We start from the raw sequence: 22398 nt of genomic DNA on the forward strand, positions 1-22398 counted from the left end.
CTTGATACGCCTCTCGATGGTGAGTTTTTGTCTGAACTCTTTGTCCTGTGTCCTCGACTTATTATCTCCCTGAGAATGGCAACCTACCATTCAGTCAGGGCATTTCTGTCTCTCGGTATGCCCTCCCGACTCACAACGATTCCCCACGGCTCCCGGCGAAAGCCCGACGCCACCGCTTTCGGGGCAGCCCAAGACTCCAGGTCGGAGCCTTCATGCTCGTGGGGGCTATTGGCGTGGGGTGTGGTCTCCGCTCTCCGCTGTATGCAATATTCGGTTTCCTTGGGACAATGCTGGCGTGCCCCCCTTTCAAGCACATCGCGACAATCCTACGACTACGGGGAAATCAAGCCCGAAAGACCGAGCTCCAAGCCCCGAAAACAACCTCGAAAACATGGTATCAGGATTTGTATTATTGCTTTCTTGGCTCGACAAACACAGTTGGCTACACTATCCGCTGACTGGTATCAGCTGGACCCATGTAATGGGATGGTTCACAGCTTTCACTCTCCGTATACCGCAGCCTACCAGTCGAAGATGTCTTGTGCGCCAGGAAGATAAAGACCCAGACGCCTCGGAGACTGGAGCTTCCGAATGCGGCCGAATAGCCATGGAAACTTTGACTTTTGCTTGACTTCAAAATCGTAGATCTTTTCCTCGCTCAAGAGCGTGTTACTGATGTCATCCAGGCCGTTGACCAGGCAGTGCTTGGTGTATGGATCCATCTTGAATGTGGCAATCAGCTTCCCATTGGCATCCCTGATTTCCTGGTTGGGCAAATCCACTTCGACTTCACGTCCCGCCATCCCTTCAGCATGGATTTTCTGCAAGGCCTCTGCATCTTCAAGGGGAATCGCCAGCAGTCCATTCTTGCCGGAGTTATTGAAGAATATGGACGCGAAAGAAGGGGCGATGACACAGCGGAAACCGAAGTCAACCAGCGCCCAGACAGCATGCTCCCTCGAGGAACCGCAACCAAAGTTCTCTCCAGTGCACACTAGAATCTTGGATTTCCGATAGGGATCTTGGTTGAGGACAAATTCAGGAATTTCCTCGTGTGTCGTGCTGTCGTATCGAAGTTCCTGAAACAGATGCGGCCCTAAGCCGGTTCGCTTTGTGGTTTTGAGGTACTCTCCGGGGATCACCAGGTCGGTGCTGATGTTTTGCATGTCGAAGGGAGCAGGTACAGACCTCACCACGTCAAATTTGGGGATTCCTTCCACACTGCGCTTGGCTTGTTCCGACGGTCGTTTCGCAATTGCATCATCGCTGCCGCCAGTTGCAGAAGGAGGAGCGCTGGGCGTCACCTCAATTGGCCCATAGCTTCTGACCTTGTCGCCATTGAGCGTCAACTGGGTTACCTGCAGCGATCCGTTCTGCGAGGTCAAGAATTCCCTTACGTCGGTAAAATGGCCTTTGATAGCGGCAGCCGCTGCCATGGCTGGGGACAGGAGATGAGTTCGGCCACCAGGACCTTGTCTTCCTTCGAAATTCCTGTTCGTTGTCGAGGCACATCGCTCTCCAGGAGCGAGGACATCGGGATTCATGGCCAGGCACATAGAACAGCCGGCCTCCCGCCAGTCAAATCCGGCGGCTTTCAGAATAACGTCCAGACCCTCGTTTTCCGCTTGCTGCTTGACCAGTCCCGAGCCTGGAACGACCATGGCATAGACTGAATCTGCGACTTTTCTCCCTTTGGCTACTCTTGCGGCAGCTCTGAGATCTTCAATCCTTGAATTCGTACAGGATCCGATAAACACACGGTCGATCTTGATGTCCGTTGCAAGCATATTCGGCTTCAAGTCCATGTACTTGAGCGATCGACGGATTGCGGCTGCTTTGAATGGTTCTTTTTGATCATAGTCCGCTGGATCCGGGATCTTCCCATTGACCGGAATGACATCGTCTGGCGAGGTCCCCCAGGTGATCGAAGGAACAATGTCCGCGGCATTTATGTCAACAGTATAGTCCCAGTGAGCGCCCTCATCGCTGTACAGCGTTTTCCAATATGCAAGAGCCTTGTCCCAGTCTGGCCCGGAAGGAACAAGAGGTCGCCCCTTCAGGTATTCGAAGGTGACTTCATCAGGGGCCACGAGTCCGCTGCGAGCACCTCCTTCGATGCTCATATTACACAGCACCATTCTCGCCTCCATGGACAGGTTTCGAATGGTTGACCCACAGAATTCAATGACACATCCAGTTGCTCCCGCTGTCCCAATTTTACCGAGCAAATGTAAGATGATGTCTTTGGAGTAGACGCCGAGACCAAGTTCACCTTCGACACGAACGCGGAAGTTCCTATACTTCTTCTGAAGCACAGTCTGGGTGGCCAATACATGTTCAATATCTGATGTTCCTCCGCTGACAGCCAGAGCACCTACCGCTCCGTGGGTAGGGGTATGTGAATCTCCACAGAACAGTGTAGATCCCGGAAGAGTCAGCCCTTGCTCCGGGCCCACGACGTGGACAATCCCCTGCCGGCGATCGGGCATACCAAAGTACTTGATGTTATTCTCCTTGACGTTCGCCTCGAGCAAGGTGATCTGAGTCCTGGCTTGTGGTTCTTGGACGAAAGAAGCCGCATCTCGGTACTGAGACCGGTCGTCTGTCGGAACATTGTGATCAACTGTCGCCAATGTCAAGTCCGTCCTCCGCACCGGGCGCTTGTTCTTTTTGAGGCCATCAAATGCTTGAGCAGTCGGGACCTCGAAAATCAGATGTGAATCCACGTACAAGAGTGGAGCTGTCTGGTCGTCAGGATTTACCAAATGCTCTTGGTAGATTTTGTCGTACAATGTGAGAGGCATGTTGATTTGGCTTGGCTTGGCTTCACTTCTCAAAGCTGGTCGTGTGCTTCAGAGACAGTCCTTGATCAAATCTGGGCCACCGACAGAGGTATGTATCATTCAGTTCACGTGTCCGGGGAATGGCCGGTACCGTGGGGGATGTTCACCGAGGAGCTGATACCGCCGATCATGGGGTTTTCAGATGCCTGCAACGACCAGCTCCGATCGACTTGCCATTAAACACACGTTTCATTACCCCCAAAGCTCCACGTGGCTTGCGAGAGAGATATTGTGCGGCGTATTCAAAATCCGTGGGGGTCAAGATACATCAGATTCGACTCATGGCCCACTATCTATCTATTGAGAAGACGCCCCTACAGCCTAGCGCTTTCAGAGATGGCATTTGTATCCGCTTTATCCAGAATCTGCATGAGAGCAGTCACCACGGCATCCCCCATCTCCGTCGTCGAAGCACTTCCTCCGATGTCGCCGGTCCTGACCTCGAGACCGCCGGAGGCTTTGTCATCCAGTGCAATGCTCACAGCCTCGTCAATGGCATTTGCCAAGAAGTCCAAGTCACAACTATAGCGCAACATCATGGCGGCGCTTTGAATGGTTGCAATCGGGTTGGCTTTGTTGGGTGGCAAATCTGGAGCAGAGCCGTGACTGGGCTCGTACATGCCTGTAGAGAGTGGTTCACCTGGAATGCCAGACAGACAGGCAGAAGGGCTGAAACCAAGTGATCCGGCAACAGCGGCTGCTTCGTCGGAGAACAAGTCCCCGAAGATGTTGTCGCACATGACAATGCCGTTCAGCGATCGGGGGTTCTTGACCATGATCAGGGCCAGTGAGTCGGACAGTTGGTGGTGCAGAGGAATGTCTGCGAATTCCCGGTCGTGTATCGTTGTCACCGCTTCACGCCACAAGCGACAGACGGCCAGAACGTTGGCCTTGTCGACGGAAGTGATCTTGCTGGGACTCTTGGGACTTCCGTGTTTGCGGGCCAGATAAGCAGCCATTCGAGAGATTCGCTCAATCTCCCATCGGTGGTAGCCCCAGACATCGTGGGCGTAGTCGAGCTCCTCTTTCTTTTCGCCAAAATACACGCCCCCGAGGTTTTCTCGAAGAACAATGAAGTCGGTTCCTTTGACCAGGGACTCTTTCAGAGGCGAGCACTTGGCAACCCCAGGAGAAGGGATTTTGCATGGCCGAATATTGGCCCAGCAATTCAGTGCCTTTCTCAAGTCTAGCACCGAAGTCTCTGGCCGCAACGCGCCAGTCATGCCCCATTTGGGACCACCAACCGCGCCAAAGAGCACAGCAACGGAGTTCTTTGCCTTTTCGATGACTTGGGGTGTCAGAGGGATGCCGTGGACATCGATAGACTGGCCACCCAACAAATCAAAGTCAAGATCAAACTTGATGTTTTGATTAACCACCGAGGGATGGGCTTCGACCGCACGAAGCACTTTGACAGCCTCGCGGATGACCTCAGCGCCGATATGGTCCCCGGGGAGCACAAGAATCTTGAACGAAGGCATTTTGGGTCAAGCTGGATTGGAAAGGAGATTGTGAGTTGCCAAAATATCACAGTCTTTGTCAATTGGGGAACCGGCGTATCGTTCTTTAAAAAGGCTATGGTACGGCGACTGACCCCGACGTGCAGCGACGATATCGCTCGACAATCCCCCACGCAAGGATTGAATTTGCCCAGCCGGCCATTCCCCGTCCGTCCGTCTGTTCCAACAGAACAAGTCCAAACCAGCTCGATTCCATAACCCCGATTTTCTGCGGCAGTTGGAGGACGAAGGACCCTTGCAGGGACTTTGCCCATCCGGAGAGTGGCCGAAGAAGCTTTCCCCGGATTTGAACGCCACGAGATCCACAGAGAGTCCAGTGGGGGTTGTGATTCTCTCTGACATTGGAATAGATTTTCCCCACGGGTCAGGCCATGATGCTACTGCCGATATCCAAGGGGCTTGGATGAGGGACGGTGCTTTCAGAGCCTCCCTAGGGCCTACATAAAGCGGTTGGACGAGTCGCCGTGTCCCAGGCCAGTCTCACACTCCTCTCCTTCTGGCTCTACCACTCCCTCTGATCAAGCAAGCTCTTCAACCATGGCTGCCGAAAAAGACACCGTCGTCCAAGCCAAGACCGACATCACTCATGTCGAAGGCCAGGACATCATCTCCTCCCCCGAGAACGAGCAGAAGATTGAGGCCGTCGGCAGGCTCGAGGCTCTCGCCTTCAACTATACAAAGGCGGAAGAAAAACGCATGCTCTTGAAAATCGACGTCATTGTCCTAGGCTATGTATCCGGCGCATACCTGCTGGCCTACATGGATCGTGGCAACATTGGAAATGCAAACACCGCTGGCATGTCCAAAGACCTGGGTCTCAGCGACAGTCAATACCAGTGGCTTCTGACTGCCTTGTACTTGGGTTATATTCTCTTCGACTGGCAGACTGTTTTCTACAAGATCTTCCCGGCCCGATACTACGTTCCGACTGTCATCATTATCTGGGGTACCATTGCTGGATGCTGCGGTGCTGCTCAAAACTTTGCGGGTATGCTGGTCTTACGACTTCTGCTGGGCATCTTCGAATCTTCCTACAGCCCTGGCCTGGCCTACTTCTTCTCCTTTTTCTACTACCGCAAGGAGATGGGTCGGAGACTGGGCTGGTACGTGTCCATTGCTCCTCTGGGCGCCTCTTTTGCCGGAGCATTCGCCTACTTTGTGACAAAACATCACCATGCCATTGCTGGTTGGCGGGCCTTGTTCCTTGTGGAAGGTCTACCTGCTGTTGCAGTGGGCTTCTTCGGCTACTACTGGCTTCCCAGCAATCCTCAAGACTGCCAGTTCCTGAGCGAGAAGGAAAAGAAAATCGCCCGGGCTCGCATGGTTCGAATGGTTGGCAATGTCGAGCGCGACCGGAAGATCAACGTCAAGAACTTTTTCAAATCGTTGCTCGACCTCAAGAACTGGCTGCCGACGCTCATGTACTTCTCCTGCAATGTCAGCTACGCCTCTCTGCCCATTTACACACCCACCATCCTCCAGGGCATGGGCTTCACCGCTCTTCACGCTCAAGGTCTCTCAGCACCACCTTACCTCTTTGCGTGTCTCGTTGTGCTCGCAATCGGCCATCTCTCCGACCACTTCCAACGCCGAGGCATCTTCCTGTCCATGTGCAGCGGCACGGCAGCCGTGGGCTATCTCATCTTGTGTCTGGTCGAGGTGGTCGGGGTCAAGTACTTTGCCCTCTACCTCGTCGCGGGCGGGCTCTACCCGTGCATCGGCCTTGTGCTCTCGTGGGTCGCCAACAACAACGGCAGCGACAGCAAGCGCGGCGCGGGCTTCATCCTCATGAACTTTGTGGGCCAGTGCGGCCCGCTCGTGGGCACCCACATCTTCCCCGCGAGCGAGGCGCCTCATTACAAGAAGGGCTTCTGGATCAGCTTTGGGTTTTGCACGTTTGCCTCGACCTTGGCCATCGTCCAGGTGTTTTGGCTGAAGCACCTGAACAAGAAGCTGGACGAGAAGTACGGCCCCGTCCGCGAGATTGTCAACACGGAGGATGAGATCGGCGCCGAGACCGACTCCAGCGAGAACTTCAGGTACATCTTGTAAAACACTGCAGCGCCCCTGGACAGCTCACGGTTATCACTTGCTGGACACACACGAAAGCAATTTGTCTACATGACTGGCACGAGTCTTGAGAGGGAGGTCACCTCCAGAATGCTCATTAGCTTGGCTGGCTTGCTTGTTTGCTTGCTCTGCCTTGCGTCGCTCTGGTTACAAATCGAATTCAATTGTTCAAATAATACTTTCTTCTTTTCAGTTCCATCGCTTAGGATTAGAAAACGGGCTCGCTTGATCGAGAGATCAACACAGGTAGGATTTCCAAGATCGTAAGGGTACGCGTAAGACGAGTCCACCGACACTGCACATCCATCCCTGGCGAGAGCGCAGCTCGACCCCGTGCCGGCTAGAGCAGGTCAGATGGAGGAACCATCTTCGCCACCGTAATCACTCCGTGCTCTGGGAGGCAATACTGAGGGCACGACTGAGAGATACCCCTGGAACATTGACGGTACCGCCTGCTCTCCGCCGACTGTGCCGCTGGGTGTGGGGGGGCCTCTAGACTCGGGTGCTCCTCCCTCGCGCGTACTCTGGTCTGGCCCTGCGCAGCGATCGGTCCACCGCTCATGTGCTGCTGGTAGGTCGTATCGTGATCATCCATTTGGGGGAGGGAAGGGGGGAAAGGGGCGGCATCACAGCTTGTGGGACGGGAAGGCCGGCATCTTGGTGGTCCCTCTCACAGGATCCTTCTCCTTGTCCCCCTCTAGTATCCGCTCCATGACGAGCTTCCACTCGCTCGCCAGACCCGGGTCAATGGCACAACCGTCGTAGCTGACCCCGAACCTCAAGTGGTCGCCATCCCCGGCGACACCGACGAGGAATTCGCCGTCCCTTGCGCGGACCGTGGTGTGCAGGTTGCAGAAGTCCGCTACCACGTCGCATGTTCCTCGTGCCCCTGCTCCTCCTGGTCCTGGTGTCGGTAATGCCGATTGATCGCCCCTCGTGTCATATTTGCCCGAGGCGATGACGGATCCTCGAGCGCCCACCGAGCTCACCCCACAGGTGGCCAGGCCGGAGCCCGTGCTGGCCGGGTAGGCGCCCTGGACGTTCCAGCCGCGTTTTCGGGCGCTCTGGCTCTTCCTCTCGAGGTACTCCAACGTGGACAGGTACAGCAGGGGCAGCAGCTGGCTGGGGCTCCTGGAACCGAGGTGGATCTCCTCCGCCACGCTCCTCGGCCGCTTCTGGTATCGCCGCAGTTGGCCGTGCGCTTGCTTGCCCAGCAGCCGCAACCTGCCCTCCAGGTCCAGGTCGCTGGGCAGGAAGGGCAGCGTGATACCGTCGCTGAACGCCAGCATCAGACTGTCCTCCTTCCCCGTGGTGGGCTTGCCGCCGAGGAACGGCCTCGGGTTCACAGGAAAGGAGCCTACGAAGGGGAGGCGCTGGTGCGTGGGGACATGGGGGTGGCGTCTTTCCTCGAAGAGCATCATCACCACAGCCACCAGCGCGAAGCAGCCGCTGCCTATACTGATCCCCGCCTGGCGGCAGACTCTGGACAGCCTCCTCGTGGACACGGGGCCTAGAACTGCTCTGAGCGGGAAGGTGTTGAGGGGCGGTGTTCGCGTATAGTCTAGAACACTGGCGAACTTCGGGTCGAGGGCAACGGCTCGGGGTAGTGCTGTCCTTCGTCGAAGCGGGTTTTGGAACGACGCAGGAGGGGGCTTTCGAGTATGGCGGAGTATGCGAGTCAGCAGCCACGACCATCTCTGTCTTGCTGGAGAGCCCTTCACTGGAGGATATAAGGATTCTTGCGCGGGTGGGAGTCTCTCGACCGGCGCAGTGGTGCAAAGAAGGTCTGCTTCCGAGGATAGTTGCCCTGCGGATTGGTTGAGCAGGTCGACGAACGAAGCCATCCACCGCATGGAGGTCAGGCCGTCGACAATCTCGTGCCCTGCAATGAACATGAAGTGAAGTTGATCCAGGCCGTCTGCGGCACTCTTGACCGGCATGACATAGAGCCTGCTCAGCGCCCGGGCCTCGTCTATGCATCGACTCGAGTTCAGCGTGTGGACGAAGAACTCGTCGGCGTCCGCCTGCGGATAATGGTCTTCCACAAACACGGCGTGCTTCTTCGCCTCGCTCAACATCTCGCCGGGATCTCTGCTTGGCTCAAAGACATACAAGCGCTCTCCGGGAGCGAAAGAAGACTGTCCGCCATGGACATCAACGGCGCTGGCGACCCTGGCGGAGAGAAGGGCGTGTTTCTTCCGCAGAACACTCCACGCAAGCAGGATCCGCGCTCTCAAGGCTTCGGGATCTAGAGACGTTCTCATCTCCACGTGCAGGTGCATCGTGAGATCTGCTCTGCCTTCGAATTCTGTGCCGTCGGTGTTGAACAGGCCTTCGACAATGCCAATGCGCCGGTAGTAGACGACACGGTGGGCTGTTGTGGTTTGCCGCCAGTCATGCCGACGGGTCGCGTAGCTCTCGAGCCATTCGGCGGGCTGTGTGCGTTCCAGAGACATCTTCTCCCCTGCGCGGCGAGGTGATGATTCATTATGCAAGCACAAAAGAGCGTTGGAATCAAATCCATATTCAATTTTGTATTTGTTGGTGTGCGGAGCCGAGGCTGAATGCGGGGGCGGAGGTCGGTTTCCAGTTCCGTCCAGTATATACAGAGCATACGGAGGTATAATAACAAGCTTGCGACCACAGAGACACAGACGACGTTTGTTTTCTCGTCTCTCTTACAGATCACATCTCCAGACCAGCAGCCATACCACGGGCTGGCACTTCTTGATTGTGGAAATAAGGGGCCAAGAGAAAGTCACAAACGAGGCGGAAAACAAATGCACCGATCATTTTATATACACACTGCGGACACCCTAATTGGCGAATACGTTGAGAAATATTGTCTGGTTTCAAGGTGGACTTTGATTGTGGGAAAACACGTCATCAGCAACAAGACTAGAAAAGAACACCCAGCGAGTTCTGCTGTCCATGGAATTCGTTCATTGTAGTTTCAGCCGAAATCTCCGTCAGCCCCGAAGCCAAGCCAGCCCGCCATTGTCTGCTCTCTAGATAGTCGATGTAGAACTACCTGCCAAAAAAACAGAGCCAGCGTGAAGACCAAAACCCCAATTCGATCGCCAGGCCTACACTGTGACACCGTCGGCCAAGTACTGGGCGTCGCCATGTTCGGGAGAGGGGTGATCGATCTCGACGGATCGGATCAGCTTCTCGTGGCTGGCTGACCGCGGCTTGATGTCGCATTTGAACGGCCTCGGATGGCTGATGATGCCGGTGTCAAAGTCCACGACCGGGTCGACCTCCTTCCCATTCTCGACGCACTTGCGCACATCAAACACCGCCAGGAACCCCGAGATGGTCGAAAACAGCGTCGCGTCGGCGAACAGCTTGCCGGGGCAGATCCGCCGACCGAACCCGAACGCCAGGTTATGAGGGTCAGGTTCGGCATTGGGGCCGAGAAAGCGCAAAGGGTCGAATGTGTCCGGGTTGTGGTAGACGGTCTCGTCATGGAGCATGGCCCAGATGTTGGGGATCAGGAGGCTGCCTTCGGGAATGAAGTATCCTTCATACACATCGGCCTTGGTCGTCAGGTGAGGCACTCCATCGGCCCTACCGGGTGCCAGCGAAGGACTTCCTTGACTAACGCGTTGACATAGGGAAGAGCCTCGCGGTCGGCAAATGTCGGCAGGCGAGACGTGCCAATTGCAGTATCGATCTCGGCCTGTGCTTTGCGCTGGACTTCGGGGTAGAGCGTCATTGCCAGGACGAAGCAGGCCATGGAGGACACGGTGGTGTCGGCGCCTCCCGCGTACAGTGAGAAGGCAGACCACCGAGCAACATCTTCGGCCTCGTGGGAGAGAGATCCCTTGTCATCTTCAATAAGCTTGGAGAGGTACGAAGGCTCAGCTGTGCCGCTGCGAAGCTTTTGCTGCACGAATTTGTATGGCAACTCTGCCACGGTATGCAGTGTCTCTTTCCATTGCCGTGCGGTGCGCTTGAAACCAGTCCCGGGGAGCCACTCAGGAAGGTACTTGAGCGCAGGTATCACGTCCACCATCCAGACTCCCGGCATACAAGCTTTGGAGAACTGGTCGAGTGCTTGTTCCGCAAGATCCACTAGCGGGTCGCGCCCACTGGGCTCGATTGTGTACCCATAACCAATTTTCAGAATGATAGACCCCGCCTGAGTGCGGATAAGCTGCAGCACTTCTTGAGGCTTCTTGAGCACCCTGAGCAGGAACCGCCGGGTCTCCAGCTCGAGTAGCGGTCGGAACGGATCGATGGCAGCAGAAGTGCCCAGGACGGTATGAAGAGCTTTTCTGTAGGAACGACTTTTGCTGGAGTAAGGCATCAGCCCAAGCGCCTTTTCCCACCCACACATTTCGGACCCAAACACCAGCTTCGGCCGAGACGAGTGGAAGGCGGAGCGCTTCTCCATCAGCTCGACCGCGACCTTGTGATCGCTAATAATGATCATAGTCTGGCCCAGAACTGTGAGGGAGCTTATCGGACCATAAAGCTCCTTATGTTTGATCCAATGAAGCCATTCTTTGGCGCCAGCGGGTGGAAGGTCGGGTAGATTTCCCACCAGCAGTCTGGGTTTCGGGCCGGGGGGAAGAGAATGATTGATCTTGGATTGTGGATTGACAGAGAAGAATTTGTACGCGAGTAGCACTATTGTAGGGACGCATATGACGGCGAGAAAGAGCTGGGCGGCGCTAAGTTGGGCCATTGCGGAGGATTTCTCTGAGGGAAAGTGATAGCACTGGCAACAAGATAGACACCCTTACCGTTCGTATTTATCTTTGGACATTCTGAAGCCGCTCAGGCACACCTGGGCAGTCACCTGCAAGGCCCGACATAGAAAAAGATCGGCCTTCTCATGGCCCTTTATTAAGAACACACCCTTTCCCTTTCTCGTCCTTCACGCCGGTCTCTTGAGAAAGACCGACCCCAGGTTTAGACCGGTGATTGGACTATGTTCCACCGGATACAATAATCAAAGTGTTCAAATTCGAGCAGGGCAGGTCGAATCCGCATTTAATTGGCGAGTCAGCCGTTCGCATCTTGATAAGGGTAATAGCCGTTTTCAGTCAATAAGGTTCAAGTTTTAACGCCCTTCTGCCCCAGACACGGCGAACGGCGTGTTGCCAGATGCTCGACCTCGAAATAATGTCGAGGCCAGGGGCGGGGATCGACGAGGCTGCGTAAGATGGGTAGTGTTGAGCGCTATTAGTAAAGGCCGCCTAGGCGATTGGACGCCGATGGCGGCGGCTTGCCTCGTCATCCTCATTGTCCGAGCCCCTAGAGCAAAGTACTGAAGGCGGAAAAAGCTTGTCATCTGCACGCAGCGGTGCTGTGCCGACTTCCCCAGAATTCGTGTTTGATGACTGGAGAATGGTGAAGTTAGTGTTGTTACATCTGAACATTGTTGGGCGGCAGAGTCGGAGTTTTACCGATCTGTCAGCTTTTAAGTAACATAATCTTTTGGTCGCTTCGAGGTTCATGCAGACCGCGTCAAGTGTGTCCTTATTGAGAAGGAGCACGATTGGTAAGACCTTGCTGGCAAGTTGTGCAAGTTTACCTATGCACGATAAGGACTGTCGTGGTGAACGGCAAAGGGCTGAAGGGCTGAAGGGAAAAGGGGCCATTGATGTCGTTCTAGCGGTTTCCTTTCTTGGAATAGCCCCAACTACCCATCACGTGCTGTCGCGTCACCTGCCAAGGCTGAACGCGATCTCATATCCCAGCGAGCCAGGTTGACTCGAATGCGCCCTGCCCTTGTTGCAATATCTCGGTTTGCGACCATGGTGGCTCTCGGGACGCCATCATGACGCCAGAAGAATTGGCGCACTTCGCCAATGATGTGATGCTATTCTCACCAGAAGACATCGACCGTCTACATCGTGTTCTCTTCCGCCTCCAAGAAGCCGCCGTCAACTTTACCCCCGCTGCCGTACAGCGCGAATACAAAGCCGTATGCTCAGAAGGGCACGTATCGACGCAATACGATGACCCGTGCTTGCAGTGGCTCCTTGACCTCCTCGAGATCGACCCCGAAATCCCTCTCAATGAAAAGTTTCTCGATGTGTTACAAGAGGCGAACATAGTGTTGACCACAGATGGAACTTCAACGGATGCGGCGACCGATTACGGGGAAGGCCCAAAAGGCCGGGCTGCCCATGAAGTTTCTATGCCGGTGCGCCCTGCCACATCTGACTCGATCGACTCGATCGATGGAGATGACCCTCTCTGGCAGCAAGCCGTCGCCCTCGACAGCCGAAAATTAGCATCGCAAGCACTTGAACAATGGCGCCACAAGCTGCAGCTGCAAAGATCCGCATACCTGGAATACGAAGACCCGGCTATGAATTCAGTAGCAGACAGTTTGTACTTACGCAACCTCGCAAGAAAGGTCCTGTCGCACTGGCGCAACACAGTAGCAGAAATCCGCCAAATGGATATTGTCGCCGACGACTTTCGCATGCGACGAGATGCTGCGTTTTCGCTCAAAAATTGGACATTGGCTACTCGTGAAATGCTCTTTGTTAAGGTCAGGGATGAGAGAATTCTGCGCAAAGCACTGGGAAAATGGCAAGAGAAGACTGCGAGTCTCAGAGAGATGGATGCCGCAGCTGCTGACTTCCGCGATCGGCAAGCACTTCAAAATGCTCTGGTGAAGATGGTAGCGAAGAGGAGCCAAATCAGGCAAGCAGAAACTCACGCCGTCCTAGCGTATGAAGGGAATCTGAGCCGGAAAATGCTTCATACGTGGTTGGTGCAGCTCGACCATATACGATTGAATGAACGACGAGCAGAGGCCGCGGCAGACTATTTTGCGAGCAAACATACTCTTCAGAAGTGGCGGGAGAAAGCTCTACTCCGAATCGAAGAGAAAAAGGTTGTGGAGGCCCGCAAGCATGTTTTGGGCTTTACATACTTCCACAGATGGCGAGCCGCGACCAGAAAGAGCAAGGAGGCGAAATACACCGAAGCATACAAAACCATGAGAAGAAAAGTCAAGATGAATATCGCTCGCACGGCACTGAATATTTGGAGGCAGAAGGCGATCCAGATGCGTCAAATGAATGTGACCGCTCAGGAATTCCGGGCCCGCAAAGAGGTGGAGGGTGCAAGGCGCACAGCCCACGGCGCAATCATCACCATGTTCAACAAGGCCGAGCAGATGCAGGAGGCCAACCTCCAAGCCGATGCTTTGTTCCGCAAGAATCTCATCGAGCGCCTCCAAATCTTCGGTTCGAACTGGCTTGTCCCAACCCAGCAGATCCTGGAGAATCAAAGGAAGGCAGATGAATACCGCTCTACCAGGACTGCCAGCTATGCATTGCAAATGCTCAGAAATTGGAGGAATGCGGCGTTTAGGACGAAGCGACTAGAAGAGGATGCGGATGTATTGTTCCATCGTACCGAGAAGAAACGGGCTCTTGGGTTCCTCCAGAAATGGAGGCAGGCGTCGGCTGGGTCGAGTCGTGAGGAAGCGGCCAGGGAGGTTTCTCTGATTCCAGCGACGCCGGCGGCTCGAAGGAACCAATTGCTGGCATCTACGACACCGGCATACACTCCAGCCATCGGCCTGTTTGGTAGGGATATCAACGCAGTGGAGGAAGAGGAGGAGTGATGATTTTATGAGTGATGTGCCCACGAGCTGATGACTATGATACCCCACAATCTACAATGAATGTAATACAGAGACACAATATAAGCATTAAGATTCTTGCAAGCAATGCCTCGGACTCTGGAGTCCAAGTCTGTTGATTTGTGGAGGATGGATTAGACTGGGAGTTGACGTGTTTGAGGCAGTAGATCACTCACACTTGTGTGCCTACCAACCTGCTCACGGTGGGCGTAGTTTTTATTCTCCCGTGTCTCAAAGCGAGGTGCCGTTATTTGAAATGCAGACAGACAGAGCTGGACTGTGCGAGCAGGAAGGCAGAGAGGTTGCATTGTCCTGCATGGTGAGAGTTTGTGGAACAACAAAACACGACATGGGACGTGATTCGGCGGCCTTGCCAACCCACGATCATCGGTTACGTCGAGGACAATTTGCAGCTTTCCCATTCTCTGATCCATGACAGCAAAAGATGCCATCCTATCTTGTTGACCATCTCAGTCATACTCAATTCGCCTCTGCGCTCATATCTACCTCAACCCCAGCTAGGTGAAAACATGTCGAATCAAACCATTGCAGACACGGACACGCCAGATCCATGGATGGTCGCCGCGCACAACCGCTTCTACCTGACCTTTACCTGCGGAGACCGTGTCGAGATATGGATGTCGCACAACATGGAGGACTTTAGGAATTGTAAGAAGATCATCGCCTGGAAACCGCCGCCCGCAACTCCCTGGGTGGTCGACATCTGGGCCCCCGAACTACACTACCTGAATGGAAGATGGTACATCTACTTCTGCGGGGCGCATCCGGAGGTTGGGAACCCTTCACATCGGACGCTTTTGCTGCGCAGCCAGAGCCAAGATCCCATGGAGGCGGGAGCTTGGGAGTTTCTCGGACAGATGGAGGGACTGCCTAACCACTGGAACATCGATGCGACCGTCTTCTTCCTGCAGCGCACTCAGAAGCTGTATTGCTGTTACTCAGGGTGGCCGCTGGGCGATGACTCGGACCGGCAGCAAGATCTGTTCTTGATCGAGCTGGAGACGCCCGAGGTCGCGCGGCCTGAGACGCTCACATGCATATCCAGGGCGGAACTGCCTTGGGAAAGGGCCGATGGAGGGACACACGGCGTCAACGAAGGTCCGACGTTCGTGAGCATCCCGGGCTATGAGGGAATCATCTACAGTGCCAACGGGAGCTGGACCAGCGACTACAGGTTGGGCGTGTTACAGCTGGTCGGCGATGATCCGCTGAAGGAGTCGTCATGGAGGAAACGCCCAACGCCGCTGCTAGTCAGTGACGGAGAAAAAGGAGGACCTTTTGGGCCGGGACACGCGAGTTTCATCCCTTCTCCGTATGGGGATGGGAGAGTGTATTGCATCTACCACGCCACGGAGCACGAGGGCCAGGGATGGAATAACCGCAAAGCCCGAGTCCTGAGTTTTGGTCCAGAGCACTTTCATCCTCAGGCCCAATCCATGTGCTGTGCGTTGTCCGTCTCGGGGCAGTGGAGCGGTGGTGTCTCGGTATCGAACTCGGGGGGGATGACAGGAAACATGTCCCAGCCGGGAGCGCATGCACAGCGAGGCGACGAGCATAGAGCAAGTCTGATCAACAAGCTTGGGGGCAAGATCTTGAGGAAGTTGAGGGAGTATACATAGCCACAAAGCAGGATCGAGGACCTGCTCGCCTCAATCACCTGTACCGTGCAAGCCCAACGCTGTATGGATGGAGGACGCACGGGGAAATTCCGCTTCACGCACAATGGGGTCAGCTTTTCTTCTTCCTGCGTCTCGACGAATTCTAACATGTATGAATTGAACCTACTGTCAACCGACAGCCGAGGTTTTCCCCCCGCCTCCATCCATCTAATGTAAGCAACATTGGATTGACAGCATCAATCCTAGCAGCACACCACCTGGACTGATCCATACTACCTCCTGCTCGTAGACCAAACCATGGCTGTCAACAACTGGGTCTGGTTCGGACCACTGTCCTTCCTGGTCGCCCTGTCCGGCATCTTCTACGCATACCCATACCCGGTGTTGAATCTGTACGGGGGCCGCGACACGGATGCAAGGGTCCATACGACGTGGCTGCATCACGGCCCGTTGAACAACGACAAATGCTGGACGAATCCTCGTTCGTGAGATCCCAGGTTGCCCCAGGTGCATGGTGTCAAGGCATCGACCCCTACAATTCAAGAGACTGACCGCGGGAACCAAACACCAGTTGGTAAAGCGTGTGAGGACGTGCGCATCCACCACGAATCGGCCACGGCATTCCTAGGTTCGTCTACTCTCTCAATCCCTCTCAGCTCGTGCTCTGCCCCTCACCGTCCCCTGAGTGTACCGTCTTTTGATACCGACTCGCTTCTCCTCTAGCATGCGGCTACCCCGAGACCCGAGAGGCCTTCTACCCGCCCTTGAACCGCCACGACACCGTGAGTGCCGAGACCTACCAGGAGTACTTTCTGAAATATGACATCAAGGTAACGTCCAAGCACCACAGCCCCTACCGAGCTCACAGCCAAGTACGGCGAGGAGAAGACTGACGAGAAACCCTGGGGCGCGAATCAAACAGAAAGACAAGGCCACCAAGCTGAAGATCGAGGGCATCGACGCCTCGTACGACCTGGTCTTGCACGGCATTGACCTCTTCATGCCCGAGGGCGACGACTCCAAGGTATCTATCTCTCCTTGTTCTGTCCCTTATCGATGGTCCTTTGGATCAGTCACCACTACCACCACCACCATCGTTGCAAAACCCACAGAGGACCGGGACATTGCTGACGAACGGGTAGATCTACGTCTTCGCCGTCAACCACGGCCGCAAAGGCGAGACCATCGTGCTGTTCTCCCACACCCTCGGCTCCGACGTGTTGACGTATGTCCGCGAATTCAAGCACCCGGCCGTCAAGACGCCCAACGCCGTGGCCGCGACGAGTCTGAGGTAAGCCCTGGATCCTCTCCGCCCCTATCGGCCGTTATGGCCAGGGGATGTTGAATTTTTTTTCCTCGAATCCGACGCGGCTATGACTAATACCCATGTCTCCTCCGTCCGCAGCTCCTTCTTCATCACCAACGACCACTACTTCTACGGCGGCGGCCCGCTGGCCACCGTCCTCCGCAGCCACGAGGACCACTGGGGTCCCTGGAAATGGGCCACGGACGTCGTCTACTGCAACGCCTCGTCGGACGCCTCGTCGGCCGAGATCGACTGCCGCACCGTGTCGCCGCCGAACGCGCACCCGAGCGCCAACGGCGCGCTGCTGGTCGACGGCGGCAAGACGTTGATGATCAACGATGTGGTCGAGGCGACGACCACGATTTACGACGTCGACCCGGAGACCAAGGCCCTGACGGTGCGGAAGAAAGTCGTATGTGAATTTTTAACTTGTCCCCGTCCCCGCTCTCCCTCGTAGAGTCTTGACGACTGTCTCTGGGCCCATCCGGTCAGGGTTCGAACCAGAAAGGGAGATATACTTCGGGGACATCTGACTGACTGACTGACTGACTGACTGACTGGCGGCAATACAGCAACTCGGCGCCTCGGCGGATAACCTCTCCCTCATACCCGGGACAGAGGACATTGCAGTGTGCAGTATGTCCCGATCTTGCTATATATACATCCCACATTTCTCCCTCCCTTTCCCTCCCTTCCCATCTCCATATCCAATCCCCCATCCCCCCTGCCCCGTCTTATCTACTCCCGCTCCCCCCCTTCAAGTATGCCCATCGACCAGCCCCTTGTCTGACACCGCGCAGTCTTCCCCGACGTCGCGGCCCTGAGGACCCGCCTGAGCGCCGAACACCTGCTCGACTACTCCATGAAAGGCGAGGCGGCCATCCTGCGCCTGGTCAAGGCGCGCGACTACGAGCCCGAGCTGCTGTACTGGGACGACGGGTCGCTGATCACCGTGCTGACCGGCGCGGCCGTGGACCCCGTGCACGGCAAGGTCATTGCCGGCGGCGTCGTCGAGCGCTACTTCATCGTCTGCGACATCGATACGTAGGGAGGTGACGACGATGATGCGAAGGAGGAAAGGGAGGAAGGGGAGGGAATGGAGAAGGCGGGAAAGGGGGAAGGGAGGAAGGGAGGATGCGAGGCAGGGCACGGGATGGAGAACTGAGAGCTGAGGTGCTGTTAACCAATGAGAGTAGAAAACGTGAAACAACTTTCGATGGCTCAAGCCGGATAGGGGACGACATACCCTAGATGAAATTGAAAAGGGTCTACATGAGTGTGGACACAATACAGAAAGTACCTACGTAGTAGATGATACTGTCCGTGGAGGCGGACTACTACTAATCTATCCGATCGCAGAGGTAATCTTACATACGACAAACAACAAGGTCAGAACAATTGCTAAGCAGGTCAAATACATATCTGATTCTTGTCTGTAGAAAGATATCCTCGCAAAGTCTAGACTCTACCGAGTACCAACGGTTTCCCTAGCACTGTTTTCGTCTACCTCCATACTTGTATACAACTCCAATCGTCGGACAAGGGTTCTTGATATAGAAATTCAGTCTTTTGGGACATGCAGTTGGGTATCATTTCAATTCGGTAGAGAACAGGAGGCGACCGTCAACTAATTCAGAAGCTGGCCGCGAAACGATCTTAAAGGTGTCTGGCTCAGGATGGCGTCCTTGATCTTGATGCTAGGCACGATCAAAGGGGCGATGAGATGGCCTGTCTCGCCTAGATCGAATTCAATTTGATCGGAGCAAGTTAGACTTTCTCGTTCAACACATCCTGGTCAACACCCTTGAGATGAGCAGGGACGGTACCAGGGGCATGCGGTCCTTGACCACCCTGGCTGGCCTTACTGGCTCGTCTCACCTCGATACTCTCCCTGGCAGTTTCATCAACAGACTTCCTGAAATGAAGAGCGCTGCCCATGTTGTCGATTCCACCTACATTGGCGAAACTCTTAGGGTTGCCCACGAGACTGTCTCTCCTGAGCACCTTCTCGTCGTACGCTTCTTCGTACGCCTCTTCCTCGTCGGGGTCTTGAGGGATGCCGTAAACAGTGTGCGCCACAATTTGATCGGTCGGTTTCCAGATGTAGCTGGTGGTCGAGTAGATGAAGATGCTGACCACGAAGCCATAGAGCCAGTCAAAAGAATACAGGTGTTTTGCCCCTGAGGTGATTTTTGAGCTGTTGTTGATGCTCCATGCCAGGCCAGGCATGCAGGGCCCGATGGCGAGTAGAAAGGCGAGCATGGCTCGCCAGTTGATTCCATATATATTGTACCTGTATCGGCCACGCGGATCATATAGACCAGGCACATCAATATGTTGTCGCTTGACGATCCAGTAGTCGGAGGCGATGATACCGGCCATGGGAGCGAGGAAGACGGCATAGCCGCCCATGAAAGCCAAAAAGGTGGTTGCAGAGCTGAGAATCTTCCATGGAACAATGACCCAGCCACCGACAATGGCCGCGATGACACAACCACGTTTGATGTTGACGTATTTGGGACAAAGAACCGTCAAATCATTTGCAGCGGAACTATTACAAATTAGCATGTTGATTCGGTACGAAGGGGTTCATTCAAGAAGTTTGACTTACATGCTGTTTGCGGTGATGTTTGTGCCGACTTGGGCAACGTACCACGAGAGCGCGGCAAAGAAAGCAGCCGCACGACCGCCGGGATTGTCCAGCCAATGTTGGATAATATCCAACGGATTCCACAGAAACTCTCCGTAAAGGACCTTGGATGCAGATGTGGTGACGATACCCATCACACCGCATACCGTAAAAATGGCGGGAAGGAAGGGCAGCTGGATGTACTGGCCGCGGGAGGTCTTCGCATAGCGACTGAAGTCAGGGATGTTGCAAGCCAGTGTAGCCCAAGATCCTGTGACCGAGGACATGCATGACAGCCACAACCAAGCGCGCTGGCTGCCGTGAACCGTCTCGGGGAGGGAGAAGATGGCACCACTGCCTCCTGCCTTGTGAACAATCCAGCCGAGAGTAGCCAATGCAGTGATTGGCGCAGCGACGAGTTTGATTATGAAGAGATATCGAAGCCTCGTCGGAGGGATCAGCAATAGTGGAAGCTGGATTATCCAGAAGAGGAAATAGCTGATCATTCCCTGCGTCGTAATACCGGCATCACTGGGGAGGTGATTCTTGATGTGCGCGTACGAAGGCCAGATGGCGGTCAGCATGAGAGTAATACATTGTGCCCCGTTGGCTCCTTGGATACCAAGCCAGAACATGGCCAAGATGGCCCGAGAGACGATGCAGAAGTAACCGAAGTAGTATCCGAAGCTGGATCTGACAATGACCGAGAAGGGGATGTGCAGTTTAGCGCCGATAGCACCGTTGAGGACCATAGGGACAGCCACGCAGCTGGTACCGACAACCATGATGGGAATGGCATCGCGCCAGTTAAGACCGACAGCAATCACAGAAGAGGCAGTTTCCCAGGTACCCAAGTTGATAGTATCGGTTGCCCAGTAGGCCATCCACGTCCACAAAGTCCACGTCTGGTACTTTGGAGGGACTGGGTCCATATCCGCATTGGTCCTGTACATTGGGTCAGTCTGAGAGGTTCTCCTGGCGCTTGTTGCGCGTGCTTCTTTATGGAAGCATCGACTTACCACACATCTTTGGGTGCAAGAGCGGATTCTGCGGATTTGGGTCAGTAAAGTGCGTGTTTTTTGTCGGACCAGGGCGATTGAATTACCTTGCTTAGGGAGCTCCCATGCACTGAGCGTTGTCGCCCTCGCCTTGACCGTCTCCCGGCTGGGGATATATTTCTTTGTTCCTGTCACGTATTTCGACATCTTGCCGGTGGCTCAGAATCCGACCATAGAGTAAAAGACGGTTACATCCCACGGGGAGGACATGCAGAAGATATACGCGACAGGGGACCAGCAGCGTAGCGATAATCGCAGGCGATATGATGCAAAGCAGCTCGATGCCAGAGAGAGAAGTCGGACCTCGTTGGGTGGAGGGCACCGAAGGTTGGATCCACTCGGAGATCTTCAAAGTCCTTGATAAGACCCAAACCCCATTCTCTTTGGACAGGCTGGACAAGGGTCGAGGAAGCTTGATCAAATCGTGGTTGGCGCTGACGATGGCCTAGGCCCCCCTAGCGAACCCTGGACTCGTGGGTTCGCGATAAGGCACGGGCAACCTGTACCTACGGATGATAACACGGTTCTTCTGGAAACCCTCTGGCGAAGAGTCAATTATGGTTTGTTGATCCCCTTGTTTCTTCGAATGGGCTGTCCAAGGCGATTGGCGACGAGAAATACGATCTTGTTTGTGATGTCAATGGCTATGATCAGATCGACGAGGTGAACGGGGGCGGCGACGCTCGAAAGGTAAAGTCCATGATCTGTTAGAGGCTTGTTTGATCGTGTCCATTTTTCTCATATCTCTCGACCCTTGCACAAGCTTATCTCTGCGCCCTGGCGAGGTTGTGCGACTGGCGGAGAACGAGTGGTTCGAGGCAGACGAGGTGGTGGCACAACGAGAGGAGGACTGCGTCCAGGGTGGTGGTGGCTTCTGCTGGTCTTGCAGCGATGCGGGAGGACGAGGAGCGCATCTGGCAGGCCGAAGCGTGTAGCGGGAGGAATTGTGGGAATGGGAGAGTGGAAGTGGACCATTGGCACGATGGAACATGGGGAGACTGCGGAAGGGCGAGGCTGGAAAAATGATCCTCCGCCCCGCGGAAGCCGGCCTTGACTAGCCTGAAGCACCGTTGCACCAGGGCCTCCCTGCGCCATCATCTGTTGCTCCTCTCCTTCTCGCCCACCGTCACCTTAGCTGTTCATAGCTGCTCATAGCTGCGTCGCTCCCACGCGGTACCACTTCCACGTTTACCCCCAGCCAGCGAATGCGCCATCTCCCTCAACCCACTCGACGTAGTCCGTACCATGCCTGCCACCGTGCTCCCCGCGGCATGCGCCTTTCTCCGGACGATTCGAATCATATCTTGTCCGAGGCCACTCGGCGCTTGACCTCTCTGTTAGGCCTTCTTGGACAATTTCCCTATACCGAGTACAGACGACCGTGAGCTTATCTTCTTTATCGGCGCAAACTCAATCCAAAGGGAATCTCGATTGCGCCGAGACTATTTCAGCTGGGAAACCCAGATCTACAATACGGACGGCATCGAGGGAGAAACTGTTCTCGCGCCAGATTCTGGTACTGTATCTACCTTCGACTGTCAAACCCTCTTGCGTCTAGCTTGGACACCTGCGTCCCTGTTTGTCTTTAGTTTTTGGGCGATCCTGCCCTCTAAGACTGTCAAAGGCGATCTTTCTGTGCCGAGCATCCTACATCCGTAAATGATCTTTATCGTTTCTCGGCAGGATCAGAAATCATGGGTCAGTCTTTACCGAG

At 54.9% G+C, this 22398-nt stretch overlaps 6 protein-coding genes across 6 annotated transcripts; 4 read left to right on the top strand and 2 right to left on the bottom strand.

Moving 5' to 3' along the window:
- Positions 1-4569: 4569 nt before the first annotated feature.
- PV07_12019 (uncharacterized protein) lies at positions 4570-6415 on the top strand (the record flags this gene model as incomplete). Its single annotated transcript, XM_016399505.1, has 1 exon — positions 4570-6415. Exon 1 carries the CDS (start codon positions 4901-4903, stop codon positions 6413-6415), a length of 1515 nt encoding a protein of 504 aa, XP_016244067.1. The 5' UTR covers positions 4570-4900.
- A 644-nt stretch (positions 6416-7059) lies between these two features.
- On the bottom strand, positions 7060-8889 carry PV07_12020 (uncharacterized protein; the record flags this gene model as incomplete). The annotated part of the gene is made up of 1 exon (XM_016399506.1): positions 7060-8889. One exon carries the CDS (start codon positions 8887-8889, stop codon positions 7060-7062), a length of 1830 nt encoding a protein of 609 aa, XP_016244068.1.
- A 3314-nt stretch (positions 8890-12203) lies between these two features.
- On the top strand, positions 12204-14121 carry PV07_12021 (uncharacterized protein). Its single transcript, XM_016399507.1, has one exon. It carries the CDS (start codon positions 12225-12227, stop codon positions 14031-14033), a length of 1809 nt encoding a protein of 602 aa, XP_016244069.1. The 5' UTR covers positions 12204-12224; the 3' UTR covers positions 14034-14121.
- Positions 14122-14448: 327 nt separating this feature from the next.
- On the top strand, positions 14449-15784 carry PV07_12022 (uncharacterized protein). The gene has a single exon (XM_016399508.1). It carries the CDS (start codon positions 14582-14584, stop codon positions 15689-15691), a length of 1110 nt encoding a protein of 369 aa, XP_016244070.1. The 5' UTR covers positions 14449-14581; the 3' UTR covers positions 15692-15784.
- A 68-nt stretch (positions 15785-15852) lies between these two features.
- PV07_12023 (uncharacterized protein) lies at positions 15853-18080 on the top strand. Its single transcript, XM_016399509.1, has 8 exons — positions 15853-16172; positions 16263-16319; positions 16415-16521; positions 16614-16715; positions 16834-16982; positions 17097-17409; positions 17570-17633; positions 17798-18080. The coding sequence occupies exons 1-8, from the start codon at positions 15989-15991 to the stop codon at positions 18043-18045; spliced, it is 1224 nt and encodes a 407-aa protein (XP_016244071.1). The 5' UTR covers positions 15853-15988; the 3' UTR covers positions 18046-18080.
- Positions 18081-18405: 325 nt separating this feature from the next.
- On the bottom strand, positions 18406-21623 carry PV07_12024 (uncharacterized protein). Its single transcript, XM_016399510.1, has 4 exons — positions 20732-21623; positions 20646-20673; positions 19609-20571; positions 18406-19548 (listed from the first exon to the last, which is right to left on the bottom strand). Exons 1-4 carry the CDS (start codon positions 20829-20831, stop codon positions 18765-18767), a joined length of 1875 nt encoding a protein of 624 aa, XP_016244072.1. The 5' UTR covers positions 20832-21623; the 3' UTR covers positions 18406-18764.
- Positions 21624-22398: the final 775 nt, after the last annotated feature.

Source organism: Cladophialophora immunda (assembly GCF_000835495.1).
Source record: "Cladophialophora immunda strain CBS 83496 unplaced genomic scaffold supercont1.7, whole genome shotgun sequence".
In the NCBI taxonomy this organism is placed as follows: Eukaryota; Fungi; Ascomycota; class Eurotiomycetes; order Chaetothyriales; family Herpotrichiellaceae; genus Cladophialophora; species Cladophialophora immunda.

What these genes read in the sequence shown, in the direction of transcription:
- PV07_12021 (XM_016399507.1), top strand. Translation starts at nt 12,225, where the DNA reads ATGACGCCAGAAGAATTGGCGCACTTCGCCAATGATGTGATGCTATTC.
- PV07_12022 (XM_016399508.1), top strand. Translation starts at nt 14,582, where the DNA reads ATGTCGAATCAAACCATTGCAGACACGGACACGCCAGATCCATGGATG.
- PV07_12023 (XM_016399509.1), top strand. Translation starts at nt 15,989, where the DNA reads ATGGCTGTCAACAACTGGGTCTGGTTCGGACCACTGTCCTTCCTGGTC. An exon ending in TTCTGAAATATGACATCAAG is followed by an intron (nt 16,522 to 16,613) that starts GTAACGTCCAAG and finishes CGAATCAAACAG; the next exon opens with AAAGACAAGGCCACCAAGCT. An exon ending in CCGAGGGCGACGACTCCAAG is followed by an intron (nt 16,716 to 16,833) that starts GTATCTATCTCT and finishes ACGAACGGGTAG; the next exon opens with ATCTACGTCTTCGCCGTCAA.
- PV07_12024 (XM_016399510.1), bottom strand. Translation starts at nt 20,831, where the DNA reads ATGTCGAAATACGTGACAGGAACAAAGAAATATATCCCCAGCCGGGAG. An exon ending in CTTGCACCCAAAGATGTGTG is followed by an intron (nt 20,572 to 20,645) that starts GTAAGTCGATGC and finishes CCCAATGTACAG; the next exon opens with GACCAATGCGGATATGGACC. An exon ending in AACATCACCGCAAACAGCAT is followed by an intron (nt 19,549 to 19,608) that starts GTAAGTCAAACT and finishes AATTTGTAATAG; the next exon opens with TTCCGCTGCAAATGATTTGA.